The sequence below is a fragment of the Callorhinus ursinus genome, unplaced genomic scaffold, assembly GCF_003265705.2.
Source record: "Callorhinus ursinus isolate GAN/ISIS: 27379988/994484 unplaced genomic scaffold, GSC_fseal_2.0 scaffold2, whole genome shotgun sequence".
Classification (NCBI taxonomy): Eukaryota; Metazoa; Chordata; class Mammalia; order Carnivora; family Otariidae; genus Callorhinus; species Callorhinus ursinus.
The window spans coordinates 14,141,070-14,156,028 of NW_027397064.1; the positions used below are offsets into that span (position 1 = coordinate 14,141,070).

Genomic DNA, 14,959 nt, shown 5'->3' on the forward strand with positions numbered 1-14,959 from the left:
ACTGATAAGTGGCAGAAGGAGGATTCAGTGCAGGCCAGTGTGACTCCCAAACATACTCTCTGTTACTACATTAGCATGCTAGCCCCCGAATTTGTCTTTACTATCTTTGTGTTTGTATTAGAAAGCGTTCCCAGTGTGAACTAAGTGCTCAATATATACTCACTCAGTGAAAGGTGACCTAAACTAGGAGTAAAATCTTACCATTTCTAGAGCTTTCAGAGTTTACAACTCATTTTCAAATTGTTGCAGGTAAATTCTACTACTCTGAGAGGCAAGTGGTTTTCTCTCCATTTTAGGTGAGGCTCTGAGATGTGATTTTTTTTCCCCAAATTATAAAATGTATTAGATACTTTGTGCAGGATCTGTGCCCGGCCTGGCTCCCCGTGGGCAGGCAGAGGAATGAATCGGAGGGGAGGCTGGCAGTCATGTTCGGGCCATGTGACCTGGCCCCCCCAAGCCAGAGGCGGCTGGCCTTGGGCTGGACACTTGACCCAATTGGGACTCACCAAATGCTTCTTCCTCTTTGGGAATTTGGATTCTGAGACCCCAGGCAGCATCTGCTGAACGAAAGAGAAGAAAACTTAGAAACCAGAGCTTAAAACATGGAGCAGACAACTCCGCCATGTGCCGGTGAGGAAGAAGTGAGACAGGTGTGCAGGGAAGCAGGCAAGGTGAGCACCCCCCCCCCCCAGGCAGTTCAATGGTGTCTGTTGCAGTCATTGTGAGGTCCTTTCCTGTGCTATCCACAAATCCTTGGTATCGGATTCCCCATTACTATTACGCATGGCCTGAAGAGGCCCAACTCAGACATCCAGCAATTGACAGAACACAGAAACTGAGGCTCTTGGACTCAGACTTGAACAGTTTCCCACCTTTCTGTCCCCCGTCAGGGCCCACCATGGCCACCTCTTGCTGCTGGAGGTAGCTTCTTGCTGCCATGGAAACCACCGGTCCCCACCCTGGCTCCCTAAACCCCCACCCCACCCCAGCCCCCTAGGATGTTGGAGAGGGCAACACCATCTGGGCTTCCTAAGAGATTCTGGAATTCAGTGACTCTCAATATTATAATAGTATTTCCCCTCAAAATGAATCAAATTGCTTCCTGGACTTTGCTGGAAATCAAGTCACTTTATATGGGTAATGCATTCTGAGATCCAAGCAAACTTTTGGCACACCACCCTTTCAGAATTTGCAAACTGCTACATATGAATTTGATTGCTGGCAGGCTTTTTTTAATGCTAATGTACATCTTTGTATGTACACTATGTAAAGTATGATTAACAGCCTCAGCAGACTAGAGACCTAGCATTTGTTGATAAATTGACCTAAGCCCTAAGGCTCCATGGGCTCTCCGGTTCACTAACATTTTGAACCAACCATAAAGCACAGACTCCATCTCGTGTTGTTCACGGTGCTACTCTTTTCTTCTAAATAATGAAAACCATTTTTTTCTGTTTGGATATTTTCAACAAATCATCAAACATAAAATCTCTTAGGAGCGGAAAAAACCCTTTCCGGCTGGGAGAAATATCAGCTTAAAACCTTGCTTTAGAAGAAAACAGTTACAGGTGATGTTCCTGCAAACAGTGCGGCAGAAAGAGGGCAACCAGTACGAAGAAGGCTAGGGTCTTGGATTTCCCCTGCAGCGGACACTTGAGGAATGGTCCGTGCTTATGAGAGCGTGAGTATTGCTTAAGAGTTTGATTTCAGTCAGGACTTCTTGGTTTGAATCCAGTTGAATCAAGCCATATCATAAAAAATGCTTTTTTTTCCCTAATAAGTTTTGGTGGATTTTGAAGACTTTATGAGGAATAGTGTAAAGTTTAGCATGCTATACCTACGGATAGAATCCAAAGGAAGGGAGAGATCTTTCATACCAAGGATGTTTCAGTCCTTCTCTTTGTTTGGCTTATGCTTTGATAAAACACGTCAAAACATCAAATAAAGAAAAGTAAGTAATTTCTTCCAATTCCATCAGGCTTGCATTGGGGTTGGTCAAGCTCAGGTACTGAGTGCTCCAACGCAAGACAAAAAAAAAAAAAAATGTATTTGACTCTTTACAAGTGGCATATTAGGGATGGTCATTTTTATTCCTAAAGAACATTCCCTATGTATATCACTCATTGTTGAATTATTTCCAAAAACCAGTTTCCTGGACATTTTTATAATACGATTCAATGTACAAATTCAGCTAACATAACACTTTCTAAGACTGTGTATTATATAGATCTGGGTAGAACTACCCCACTTGGTTATCAAAATTTTAAAGCCTCTAAATAAGCTTCCGAATCCAAGAAAAGCATTTTTAGTTATACTTCATGCATATATTCATGAATCATCTACAAGCTTTATAAAAGTCGGTTGGAAAACTTCACAGATATTCACCTCCAACACAGTGTCTAATAAACAAAGCAGGTGCCAGAATAATATGGAAAAGTATGTACAGCATTTTGCTATTTACCCTTAAGATATTAAAATGCACAAAATACATATTTGTGTGTGTGTGCATGTGCTTGTGTGTGCACATACAAAAGAACAGAAGAAGATCCGGGATAAAAACACCCACGTGCTAATGTATACCTCCTGGCATAAGAGAGGAGCAAACAGGAACTTTCTGTTTTTAATCTATGCACTTGGGATTTGTTTCAGTTTTTCATAGCCATGAATTACTCTTGTGATTTAAAAAGATTTGTTTTTCTTTCAAAACTCTTCTAACTGGGGCACCTGGCTGGCTCAGTTGCTTAAGCATCTGCCTTCAGCTCAGGTCATGATCCCAGGGTCCTGGGATCAGGCCCCACATTGGGCTCCTTGCTCAGCGGGGACCCTGCTTCTCCCTCTCCCTCTGCCTGCCGTTCTCCCTGCTCATGCTCTCTTTCTGTCAAATAAATAGAATCTTAAAAAATAAAAACAAAAACCTCTTCTAACTGGTCTGGCTTGGCTAGTGAAAGAAGCGGTTTCTAAAACACTTATATAAAAGAGATTATTGTGAGTAATTATACCAAGAGGTGACGATCATGGAAAAGTGCCCACAAACCACCAGATATCACAAGCTCGTCTTTCTCACACAGGTGACCATTCCCCTGTCACACTCACCTGATTGACAATAAAAAAATTTTGAACATGCGGTCTAGAGGCTTTTGGGTTTTCAGTTGGGTAATTTAATAAGTCATATTGTAGAGAGAAGGACCTTGGGCAGTGAGGGGGGAAATGGGGAGGACATAGAATCCCTCAGGTTCTCGATGTTCTTTATTGTTGAGGGCAGCTTAATAACGATCCTTTAAACCTAAGCATCTGTAATTCTATGTCTACAATGGGAAGGTGACCAATCTGGAACCGGCCTGAGCACACAGGACCAGCACCCACTCTCTCCAAAAGCCCCGAGCCTCAGGCTTGCCAGGATAGGTTCTCAGAATCAGGGCTATGGCCTGGCTTCAGCAGACAGGCTCCCTGAGCACAGTCTACAGACAAAAGTCAGAGATAAGGAAGTGAGTTCGAGAGCCTTCAGAATCTGGCCGTGATCTTAAAAATGGACTTAATCGCCAACCTTTAAAAAAATCAGATGAGGGGCTTCTGGGTGGCTCAGTCATTAAGCGTCTGCCTTCGGCTCAGGTCATGATCCCAGAGTCCTGGGATCGAGCCCCGCATCGGGCTCCCTGCTCACCGGGAAGCCTGCTTCTCCCTCTCCCACTCCCCTGCTTGTGTTCCTTCTCTCGCTTTGTATCTCTCTGTCAAATAAATAAATAAAAACTTAAAAAAAAAAAGTGAAACTGACTTACAAGTTTAAAAAAAATAAAAATAAAAAAATCAGATGATTGTATGGACAATAGACATTTTTAGCCCCTCTTTAAAAACTGGAAACTCTGATATCACTGGGCCCAGATTACATTGTTGGCAATGCTTACCTGAGCTGAATATTTACTGCTCTCTCTAGATGGGCACCATGCTGGCGTTTTCTATGATTCTCCTCACTCTGTATTATTTTGCATCCTTTCCTCATCGCTCATTTCATTTCTAGCTTGGTCCCTGAAGCATCTGGGTTTACAGTCACTGCATGTAAATCAAGGAAGGCCAATGATGCTCATTAAAAATGCTGTCCATTGGAATACCATCTCTCAATGGTTGATACAAAAAGAGATCACCATCCCTTACCTGAAGGAATCTGAAATGCCGTAGAAGAGACAGGACAGGCAGCTGTGTCAATAAATCTAGTAATAAATGTGGCTCCCAAATCTTCTCACCTTCTTTTTTTTTAATAAAGATTTTATTTATTTGAGAGAGAGAATGAGAGAGAGAGAGAGAGAATGAGAGGGGGTTGGGTCAGAGGGAGAAGCAGACTCCCTGCTGAGCAGGGAGCCCGATGTGGGACTCGATCCTGGGACTCCGGGATCATGACCTGAGCCGAAGGCAGTCGCTTAACCAACTGAGCCACCCAGGCGCCCTCTTCTCGCCTTCCTTAAGCATACTGGTAACAAATCAGTAAATGATCCTGTATTTGAACTTCCTTGATTCAATTTCATCCATCTGGACATTTGTGGAACTTCACTTGAGGGTATGTTTAGACGTTGGCAATTTTAATAAGGATATTGTCTTGCTCAAATAACACTTACCTCCCCAGAAAAATTAGCCAGCATGCTAATTTATAATTTTGCTCATCATGCTTTCTCATTGTTAATAGTCTTCTTTACTGAATTCCCTCTCCTATTGCCAGTAATTCTGGGAGGCAGAGTGATCTGGCATATCCCTCGTTCAAATCCAGGTCTTTCATTTAGTCTTCAGTCAATTCTCTTAATTCTCTGAGCCCAGGTATAACCCTCTGTAACCATGGGGAATATCATTCCATAGCCTACTTTTTTTTTGGAGAGCTTTCTCCTATCTGCATTATCACTGACTCATCTTGTTTTATTCCTCCCAGGTTTTTGGTTTTTTTTTTTTTTAACTAACCAGAATCATGCTGTATGTATTGTTCATGTGCTTTTTGGAGATGTTCTCAGCCTAGCACACTCCTTTTATCCATTCTGTATTCCACAGAAATAGATGTTTGGGTTGCTTCATTCTGCTGTTATAATTATTACCACTTTTGTGCACAAACTTGGGTACAGGGGCTGAAATTTGAGGGGAACAGTGTCAACTTGAGCCCTTGGCAATCTGAGGTGAAGGCGTGTTGACCTGGCATTTAGCAGGTGGCAGGCCGTGCATGCTGACTCAGGCAGGAGGGCGGCTGGACCGTGAATTTGGGACCCACAGGCCGATGGCATCGTGTGTGACAGGGACGTGGCTAGTTTTGCTTTTAATTTTTGTTTTTCTGGGAAACTTGATCACTCCCTCTATTCTAAACAAAAGCCTTGCTGGATAGAGTATTCTTGGCTGTAGATTTTTTCCTTTTAGCAGTTGGAATCTATCATGCCACTTTCTTCTGGCCTGCAGAGTTTCTGCTGAAAAACCCACTGATAGCTGCATGGGGTTTCCTTTGTATGTACCTGCTTTCCTTTCTCTTGCTGCTTTTAAAATTCCCTCTTTCTCACTACTTTTGGCTGTCTTATTTACTTTGTGTCTTGGTGCAGACCTCTTTGGGTTGGTTTTGTTGGGGGCTCTCTGTGCCTCCTGGATCTGGATTTCTCTTTCCTTCCCCAGATTCAGGAAGTTTTCAGCTATTATTTCTTCAGACAAATCTTCTGCCCCCTTTCCTCGCTCTTCTCCTTCTGGGATCCCTATCGTGTGACTGTTAGGCCTGACAGTGTTGCTCAGTTCCCTGGGTCTATTTTCATTCTGTGTATTTTTCCCCCCTCTCATCTGCTCGGCTTGATTGCTTTCCATGACTCTGTCCTCCAGGTGGCTGGTCCTTTCTTCTACTTCCTCTTGCTTGCTATTTATTCCAGATGGTCTATTTTTATTTCCATTTCGTAAATCCAATAGCTCTAACTGGTTCTTTTTTACATCTCCTAGCTCTTGGTAGAGGGTCTCAAGGAAGTCCTGCAGTCCTTCCTCAATTCCAGCGAGAATCTTTATGAGCGTTACTTTAAATTCGCTATCAGACATATTACTTATCTCCGTTTCGCTTAGGTCTCCTGCTCTGATTTTGTCCTGTTCTTTGATTTGGGACACATTCCTCTGTCTCCTCATTCTGTCTCTTGCGTTGTCTGTTTTTCTGTGTTAGGAAAGTCAGCTACGTCTCCTGCACTTGAAAGTAGTGGCTCTATGAAGAAGAGGTCCTGCAGTGCAATGTCTGTTCCCCAGAACCTGGTGCTTCAGGGGGTGTCTCCTATGTGTGTTGCTCCAGGGAGTGTCCCACCATTGTGGCTGGGATGTGTTTGCCTTCAGTCCTGTTGTCTGCGATGGCTCCCTGCCTGTTGTGGGCAGAGTCTGGTGCCCGTGGTGTTAGTGGGCTGCTCCGGGGCTGCCTCGGGCTTGAGTCGAGTCAGACCAGATGTTTGCCAGAGATGCAATAGCACCAAACTGCAGGCACTGTCCCTGTGTCGTCCCCAGAGAAGCTTTTGTTGGTGGGTGGGGCCTGCAGTCAGACCAGCTGCCTGCCCTCAGCCCACTGCTAGGGTCACAGTCAGACGGGTGTGTGGTTATCTTCCCCTCTCCCTGGGGCAGGACTCACTCTGGAGCGGTGCTGACCTCGTCTGGGCCGCGCACACACTGCCAGGCTTGTGGCACCGCTTTGACGGGATCTTGCCAAGAGCTATCAGAGGGGGTGGATCTGCTTCGCTGTGGCCTCTTGTCTATGCCGGGCTGCGGAGAGTCTGTTCTGCCAGTTTTCGGGCTGCTTTTTGGGTTATTTATGCCGACGTGGGTGCTCTCTAGGCGGCCACGCGGCAAGAAGTCAGCACGGGGACGTCCTGCTCCGCCATCTTCCCAGCAGCCTCTGAATCACCCACTTCTTATGACTCACCATATGATCCTGCGATTCCAGGGGTGGATTCCTGATTATAGCTGGAGCCCAGGAAAACCAGCGGTATAATTCCGGTCTGAGTCCTAAGGCCCCAGAACCAGGAGAACCCATGGTGTAAGGTGGCACTTTACAAACATTATCTCTAATTATCACAGCAACTGAGAAGTTTGAAGAAGTTCCTACTACTCTACTTGACAGAGGAGAACACTGAGAATTGGGAAGGTTATGTGACTTGCTATAAAATAGAACTTTAATCCATTATTAAATAGCATTATCAATTCACGAGTGGCCTAACCACTGATGAACAATCCTATGCTTTAGGGCAAAAACAAGTTTCTTTTCCACTAAGCTGCTGTTGGAGGGGTGTCCCATTTAATCCATTTTCCCAGCAGCCACCTGTGAAATCACCTGGATGGCCAACATTACGCACTGGCATGGTAAATAACTTTTAGCACAGGGTGAGGAAGGCAGGATTGGACTAGTCCATTCTGCAGGGATGTCAGGCTGACAAATAGAAATCCGGGAAGGATACATCAGACAAAAGACAGAAGGTGCAGCACAAAGAAAAGCAGAAACAGAATGGTGTGGGAGGAAGTCAGAGAGTGATGTGAAGGGGAAAAGTTAGGTGACAGGTTGAGGGAAGAGATGAACAAAAATGGCCTGATCATGATCTACAGAGGAGGCCAGCAACAGGCCTTGTGTGGATGAAATTAAAATAACAAACCATCTTATTCTAGACAATAACTCAAATATTTTTCTGATTAGTAAATGTAATTATGAGGTCAGACTGATAAAATTTTACTAAATATTAACTTACAAGAAAATATGTAACTACTGAGTGCTAGCAGAGACATTGAACTACATGTATTTGTTTTAAAAAAATGAAAGTGAAACCAGTTGTCATCTTAAGAAGTAAGTTAGGTCTCCATGCAGTGGTTAAATATTTTAAAGAAGAATTCCATTATGTTTGGAAGCCAGCACCACTGGATGTTTGTCACATACACGGGGTATGTTTATTTTAATACAAGTAGTTAAATGCTGGGTTCATGACACCATTAAAATGGATTAGGATCTTTTTTTTCTCAGATGATTTGGATCTGAATATCTTCATTTTGAAATATAAATGGGGCACCTGGGTGGCTTAGTTGGTTAAGCATCTGCCTTCAGCTCAGGTCATGACCCCAGAATCCTGGCATTAGGCTCCCTGCTCAGCGGAGAGTCTGCTTCTCCCTCCCCCTGCCTGTGTGCGTGCACCGAGTGTGTGCTCAATCTCTCTCCCCCTTCTCAAATAAAATATTAAAAAAAAAGAAATATAAATGAAGAAAAGCTTCATGGTACCAACTTTAGGTGGACAAATATTAGATTAGTAGATCATCTACTAATATTATTATTTGGGGGGATATTATTTGATAAGACTTGTGTTGCTTTAGGAGAAGGTAGCTCCTCTAAAAATGAGCCAAAGGAAGAAAACCGTGTCTGATGATAGCAGCAGAGCTCCTACGGCAGGCTGGTCAACTAACGGGTCCTTGAACTGGCAAAGAGATCAGCTTCTGCAGATAAAGGAGGAAGCATAATCATGTTGCTAAAAATACACATCAGTGTTTGGCTCATAGATATCAAATCGCTCACCCAGTACCAAATGCATGAAGCTGAGAACACCTTGCAAAATAGCTGTAAGGAGGTGCCCAGAATAGGTAAATCTATAGAAACAGTCAGTAGATCGGGGGGTTGGCTGGGACTGGAGGGGAGAGTAGACGTGGGGAATGACTACTAATGGGATTTCTTTGGGGGATGATGACAATGTTCCAAAATTAGATTGCAGTGATGGTTGCAGGACTCTGTGAATATATTATAAGGCAATGAATTGTATGCTTGCAATGGGTGAACTTTCTGGTATGTAAATTATATTCCAATAGAACTGTTTTTTTTTTTTTTTTAATCCTTAGAAAAGAGAGAGTCACAGAGACATCAGCCCACAACCCTGATATTTAGCTGCTGAACCAGCGTCAGCAACGGTGTACCTACAAACAGCTTGTTGGGTAAAAAAATAATCCTGGCTTTAGTCAGGTTTTCTGTGCCTTGCAGTCAAAAGTATTCCTAACTAATGCACCTGAAGTTTTCATTCAACTGATACGTATTGAATGCATTCTATATGACGGGTATTGTGCACATAGTTGAGAAACAGATCGACATTCACTGCGTTCCCATAACGTGCCAAGGGATTTATATACTTAGTGTCATCGGTGCCTCCTGGCAGCTCTGGAAAGAATGGGCTGTCCCCTCAAGGCACGTATAGTGTCGAGAACTGTTTCTCTCCAGTGGTCTGTGGACCACCCACCTCCTAACTCTCCAATGGTACTGTGGAGAAATGCAGATTCCTGGCTTCACTCTGGACTTGCTAAATCAGATCCACTAAGGATATATCGCCGTTGACACTCTGCAAAGATGGCCCATTAAACACGCTTGTGCCTCAGGAATGCGACAGAAATCTGCAATCACTGAAATAAACTCATTTGAACAGAACTTCAGACAGACAGAGGAAAAACATCACAAGGACCTTGTGGTAGGAAAGATAGGGAGTTGAAAAATATGTGTAAGGCCCAGCCAGTCTCTGTCCTCCAGAAGGTGTGCCGGGCAGAATTCCCAGCCCCCGATGTACACACACCTTCTCCGAAATATCCAATCAAATGCTAACCCAGGTACTGCTGTGAAGGGATCTGCAGATGTCTTTAAGGTTGCAAATCAGTTGACCTTAAGATAGGGAGGTTGTCCAGGTGGGCGTGACCTACTCATATGAACCCTTTACATCTGGGTCTAGAGAGACAGAGGAAGTCAGAGATTTGAAGCATGAGAGGGATTGGATGTGTGAGAAGTTGTCCATTGCTGGCTTGAAGATGAAAGGGGGCAAGAGATGTGGGTGGCCTCTGGGAGCTGAAAGCAACCCCTGGCTTATGACCAACAAGGAAATGGGGGCCCCAGTCCTACAACTGCAACAAATTGAATTTTGCTAGAACTGTGCAGGCAGCGCAGCTGACATCTTGATTTCAACCTTGTCAAACCCTCAGCAGAAAACTCAGTTTAGCGTGTCTATACTCCTGACCCACAGGAACGGTGAGGTAATGAATTAACCTTGTTTCAGACTGCTAAGTTTGTGGTAATTTTTATGCAGTAACAGAAAACTAATGTAGAAGCAAACTTGGGGAATATATACTATAGAGGGAAAATCAGTGAAGTCAACAACTAATGGAATACTCAAAATGAGAGAGTGGGAAGAGCCAGAAATGGCTTCTCTATATTGAAGTACTTCTATGTCCTTTAATGATAAACATTTAAGGGTGGTGTCGGTAAGGAATGCTTTTGGCTGTTAAGTAAGTGGAATGCCCAGCTACTACTATTGAACACTGAGTAGCACAAGCAATTTTTCTCTCAGAGTTAGTGTGGCTACTCAGTGATGCTGGCATAAGTCCTTTCTATCTTTCCAAGTTCCCGCCATTTTTGATTTTTGGCTTTTTGTCCTCATGTGCCAGTGATGGTAAGATGCCTCTGGGCGTCTCATGTTTTCTTTCAGGAAGAAAAGGATGGGCAAGGGTTTTCCCGACTGAGTCTGATCTTTCATATTGAGAAAGCAAAATGTTTTCTGAAAGCCTACTTAGAAAACTCATTTACATCTGGATTACAGATGCAATACTGTACTTTGAGCAATACTGGCCAAGGGGAATGAACTTACCAGCACTGGTTTAGACCAATCACAATTCATCCCCTTTCCTTGGGATAGAGATACCTATCACCACCTGAACAAATCAAGGTTTTCTTCACAAGAAGAGCAGAGATAAGAATAGATATTGAGTAGGCAACAGATGGTGTCTCAAAGGGCAATTCATCACTAATTCAACATATATTTATTGAGCACTTGTTAGGGTAAAACCCAAGGTTTACAGAGATGGTGTGTGTGCGTGCCCATATATACGTGGGTGTGTGGGCGTGTGAGTTGGGGAGGGAGGAGAACACAGGCATGTAAACAATAATTACAGTGAGAACTGCTTTAATTGCAAAATGAAAAGTCTCTCCTTCTGTACTGACCATAATGTACTCCTGACCATAGATACATCAGGTGAATCACAAAAACAGCAATAATAGGACCCAAGAAAGCATCTATTGATTTGTGCTTTTAAAAAAAGAGAAAATGTTTTCATTGGTAGAAAATATATTTAGAGCAAGCTTCTAAGAACTATTGAACGAAGTGTGAATCAATACCTTGAACTAAATCTGGGCAAGAGACATAGTTCTTATTTAAAATGCAAAAGGTATGAGCACATAGGTGTGCAATGCTCTCCGAATGAAGTGTTGCAATCTGTCTCTTTTATGGGAACTGTAATTCTGATTTTTAATAGAATTTACACAAGATTCTCAGGTGCACCACCCCTTTTAATGTACTTTGTTTAACAATTTTATTTATTTGTCAGAGAGAGAGAGAGAGAGAACAAGCAGGGGGAGAAGCAGGCAAAGAGAGAGGCAGGCTCCTTGCCGAACAAGTAGCCCGATGTGGGACTCGATCCCAGGACCGTGGGACCATGACCTGAGCCTAAGGCAGACGCTTAACCAACTAAGCCGTCCAGGTGTCCCAATGTACTTTAGATATATACATATCTATCTTTTTAAATATCAAATATCAAAAATCTTTTTCAAATATCACTATATATATATATCCTTTCCAAATATTTAGCCTTTGGTTCACCAACTTCATTCTTGTATAATGTCTTTATGGAAACAATAATTTTTTCCAAACCATAATTTGAGGATATGGAATATGACACTTGAGCTTACTCATATTAGAGAAATTTATTCAGTAATTAATCATTCTGACATAAACTTGACTTTAATCATGGTAACTGGTTCACACTAGCATAATTAACCAGATGGATTTCCCTCTGACATCCTAAGGCCCTATAATTACTGAAGATGTACTGTAAGAGCCATGCTAGCATGCTTTTCTACTTCATGGTGCTCTTTAAAGAATTGTGTAGGGGAGCCTGTGTGGCTCAGTTGGTTGATTGGCTGCTTTGGGCTCAGGTCATGATCCTGGAGTCCTGGGGCTTCCTGCTCAGTGGGGAGTCTGCTTCTCCCTCTGCCCCTCCCACTCCTCATGCTCTCTCTCTCTCCCTCAAATAAATAAAATCTTTTAAAAATAAAGAATTCTGTAAGAATAAAACTCTTTATTAAAATAGCTGAGCTTGGGCATTGTGGTGGTGCTCTTTGGGTCTTTCTGATTTTCCAACCCGGCTATCTGCTAACTGCACCATTCTGCCTTCTCTCCCCCGTGCTAAGCACTGCCTCACTCTCTAGGACAAGTCCTGGCTCCAAAGAGAGGAATCAGCATCAATAGCAATTCAGTTTTGCTGTTGGTTCATACATCCCCTTTGGAGACCATTTCTCACAGTGACGCACTCTTCGGTTCTGGTGGCTCCATTGGCTGGATTTCCAAACCCTCCTTCCTGCAGCCTGTCCCAGCCTGCAGCTTCTGGCCTCACCAGATGCAGATTCACCGGAGCACTTGAACTTTCTCTTTTGTCAAGGTAGTAGCCTGCTTCTTAATGCGTGGGTATTTTTCGTCAGTAATGCTTGCATGTAGGAAAACAATCCCATCATCTATCCAACTAGCCCACATTGCTGGCCACTTGGAGCTGCTCCCAGCTCTCAGAAACCAGGATGCAGTGAGCATTCTATGGTATTCATCTTGGTGCAGAGAGTCTCTTAACGTCTTCGGGATCAACTCCTGGGGGTGAACTTGCTGGGTCAAAGGGTTGTGCATTTTTAATTTTGAAAGATAGTCCAAAATTATCCTGCAGAGAGCCATCACCAATTTCAAGGCCCTCTAAGAACATATGAAACTCCTTTCTTACTCAATCGCTGCTATTAAGCATTATCAATATTTTAAATATTTGCCTATTTGGTAGGTGAAAAGAGCATCTCATTACTTTAGTTGCTTCTTTGTAATTAGAAGAGTTTATGGCCCTAACGTATCTCCTTTGTTGTGAACTGTGATCATTTTCCTTTGCGCATTTTTTTCTATTTTTTCCATATATTTTTTTCAGTTGCTTATGGATTCTTTGTACTATCACAGAAATGGCTCTTTTCCCATAGTACGTATGGCAATTTCCCCCATTTCATCTTTTTACTTTGATGTTATTTTTGCCATGCAGAACTTTAAAATTTTATACAGTCATGTTTAGCAATGTTTTTACCATCATGGAATTGGTTTGGGTTTTGTAATATGCTTTAAAAGGTCTTCTATATGCTCATATTATTTTAAAAAAATCCACCCACATCTTCTTCCAGCACTGTTATTATTTCAGTTTTTAAGTGTAATATGGATCCATCTGGAATTTATTTTAGTATAGGGAATGAGGTAGGGATTTGGCTCTCCCAACCCAATTTGGATTTATCTCCCATCTTTGTCTGTTTCTTACTATTAAGAGTGGGGTGGTTCCTATACATTAACTACCAAGGGCAGAAGCTGAGACCATTAGGATTCAACTGAAAGAATGTATTAACGGGCTCCTTGTCCATCCTTCCCCCTTCTCTTTCTCTATTTGCTTCCCATCTTCCTCCTCCCTCTCCCTCTCTGCCCTCCCTTTCCCTTCCTACCCCTCCCTTCCTCTTCCTCCTCTACCTCATCTCATTAGTTGCTGTCTCTGAGAACTGATTTTTCCTTTGTGCTGCAAATCCATGATTCTCAAGCTGCAGTGGGTTGGAGGAAGCACACAGCCTAGAGTCTGGGTGGGACATGGCCATATGTAGATTAGAAACAAAGTGAAAAGCTCCACCCACTGATTTCATTTGTCTTGGTCCTAAAGGAGGGATAGAAGCTTTATGTTTACAAAAGAGTGGATGACTTTCAGAAGAAACATCACTTTCTAGAATATCTGCATCACAGTATCTACCTCCGTGCTTAATCGTGTGTCAGTGGCATTCATGCAGGCTGAGTGTCACTGGCTCTTATGTCCCCTTCCCTTTCAGCATTGTCCTCGAGCTCCCTTTCTCTATCAGCTTCTCTCCCTCTGCCTTTGAGGTTTCAAAGTTCTCCACTACAAAAGTAAGACCTTGTGAACCCTGCTGCCTAGCTTGGTATCTTCCCAATTTCTTCCATTGTCCAGTTTCCCGATTCAATGTCCATCTTTGCTGCTGCCTTATTCACTCAACCCGTTCTCTCTTTACCCTACACTCTGACTTCAGTGTCCACTGCCATAAGAAAAGTGTTTTTATTTTCCTTATACATTCTCCTTTACCTCTTTGTTTCCAATTCCCTTTTTTTTTTAAGATTCAGTTTTTTTGTTATCTTATACCTCAGTGGTTCTCAACAGGGAGGTGGGATTTTGCCCCCAGGGGACATTTGACAATGCCTGGAGATATTTTTGGTTATTACAATGGGAGAGGGGTGCTCCTGACCTTGATCAAGAAGAGGCCAAGGATGTGACTAAACATCCTACAGTACACAGGATGGCCCCTAGCAACAGAGGACCCTCTAGCTCAGAATGTCAATATTGCCAAGGTCAGGAAATCCTGCCATAACCAGTAGTAGAGTGCCTGGAGGGGCATTCAAAAATGTGAGGAGCAGTGGCCATCACTTTGGTGGTTACAATGGCCGAATGACTGGAACTAAGAATGCAAAACATCCTGGGGAGCTGCCCAGCCCAACATGCAAAGAGCACACTTTTTTTTTTTTTTTTTTTTTTGGAAATGAGCAATCCTGTTGTACCTCTACTCACTCTATTTCCTTCATTGGTCTTCCACTCTTGCCAAAATTGTGAGTGTTATTCAAGCCCTCAGTTTCTCTTTCTACTTCTACGAGCTCATCCTATCTCTTGATTTACTCCAGCTTTAACCACCTAGCAATGATGTTGGCAAGATTGGGCTTCTGTGGATGACAGCACGAGTTTGGCAGTCAAGATAAAAGCTTGCATTTATCATGTCACTTGATTGTGTTCTGGCCTCCATTGTTTCTGGTGATATCATCCACTATTTGTATTGTGTCTACTGAATGTGATGTGTCTTTTTCTTTGCCTG

At 43.0% G+C, this 14,959-nt stretch overlaps 1 protein-coding gene across 5 annotated transcripts in view; it reads right to left on the reverse strand.

Moving 5' to 3' along the window:
• SGPP2 (sphingosine-1-phosphate phosphatase 2) overlaps nt 1–14,959 on the reverse strand; it is a 176,371-nt gene that overhangs the window by 112,078 nt on the left and 49,334 nt on the right. For all 5 annotated transcript variants that reach the window (XM_073878081.1, XM_073878078.1, XM_073878089.1 and 2 more), the window contains one exon: nt 507–557. In XM_073878081.1, coding sequence (XP_073734182.1) covers nt 507–557 — 51 coding nt within the window. The remainder of the gene's footprint in view (nt 1–506; nt 558–14,959) is intronic.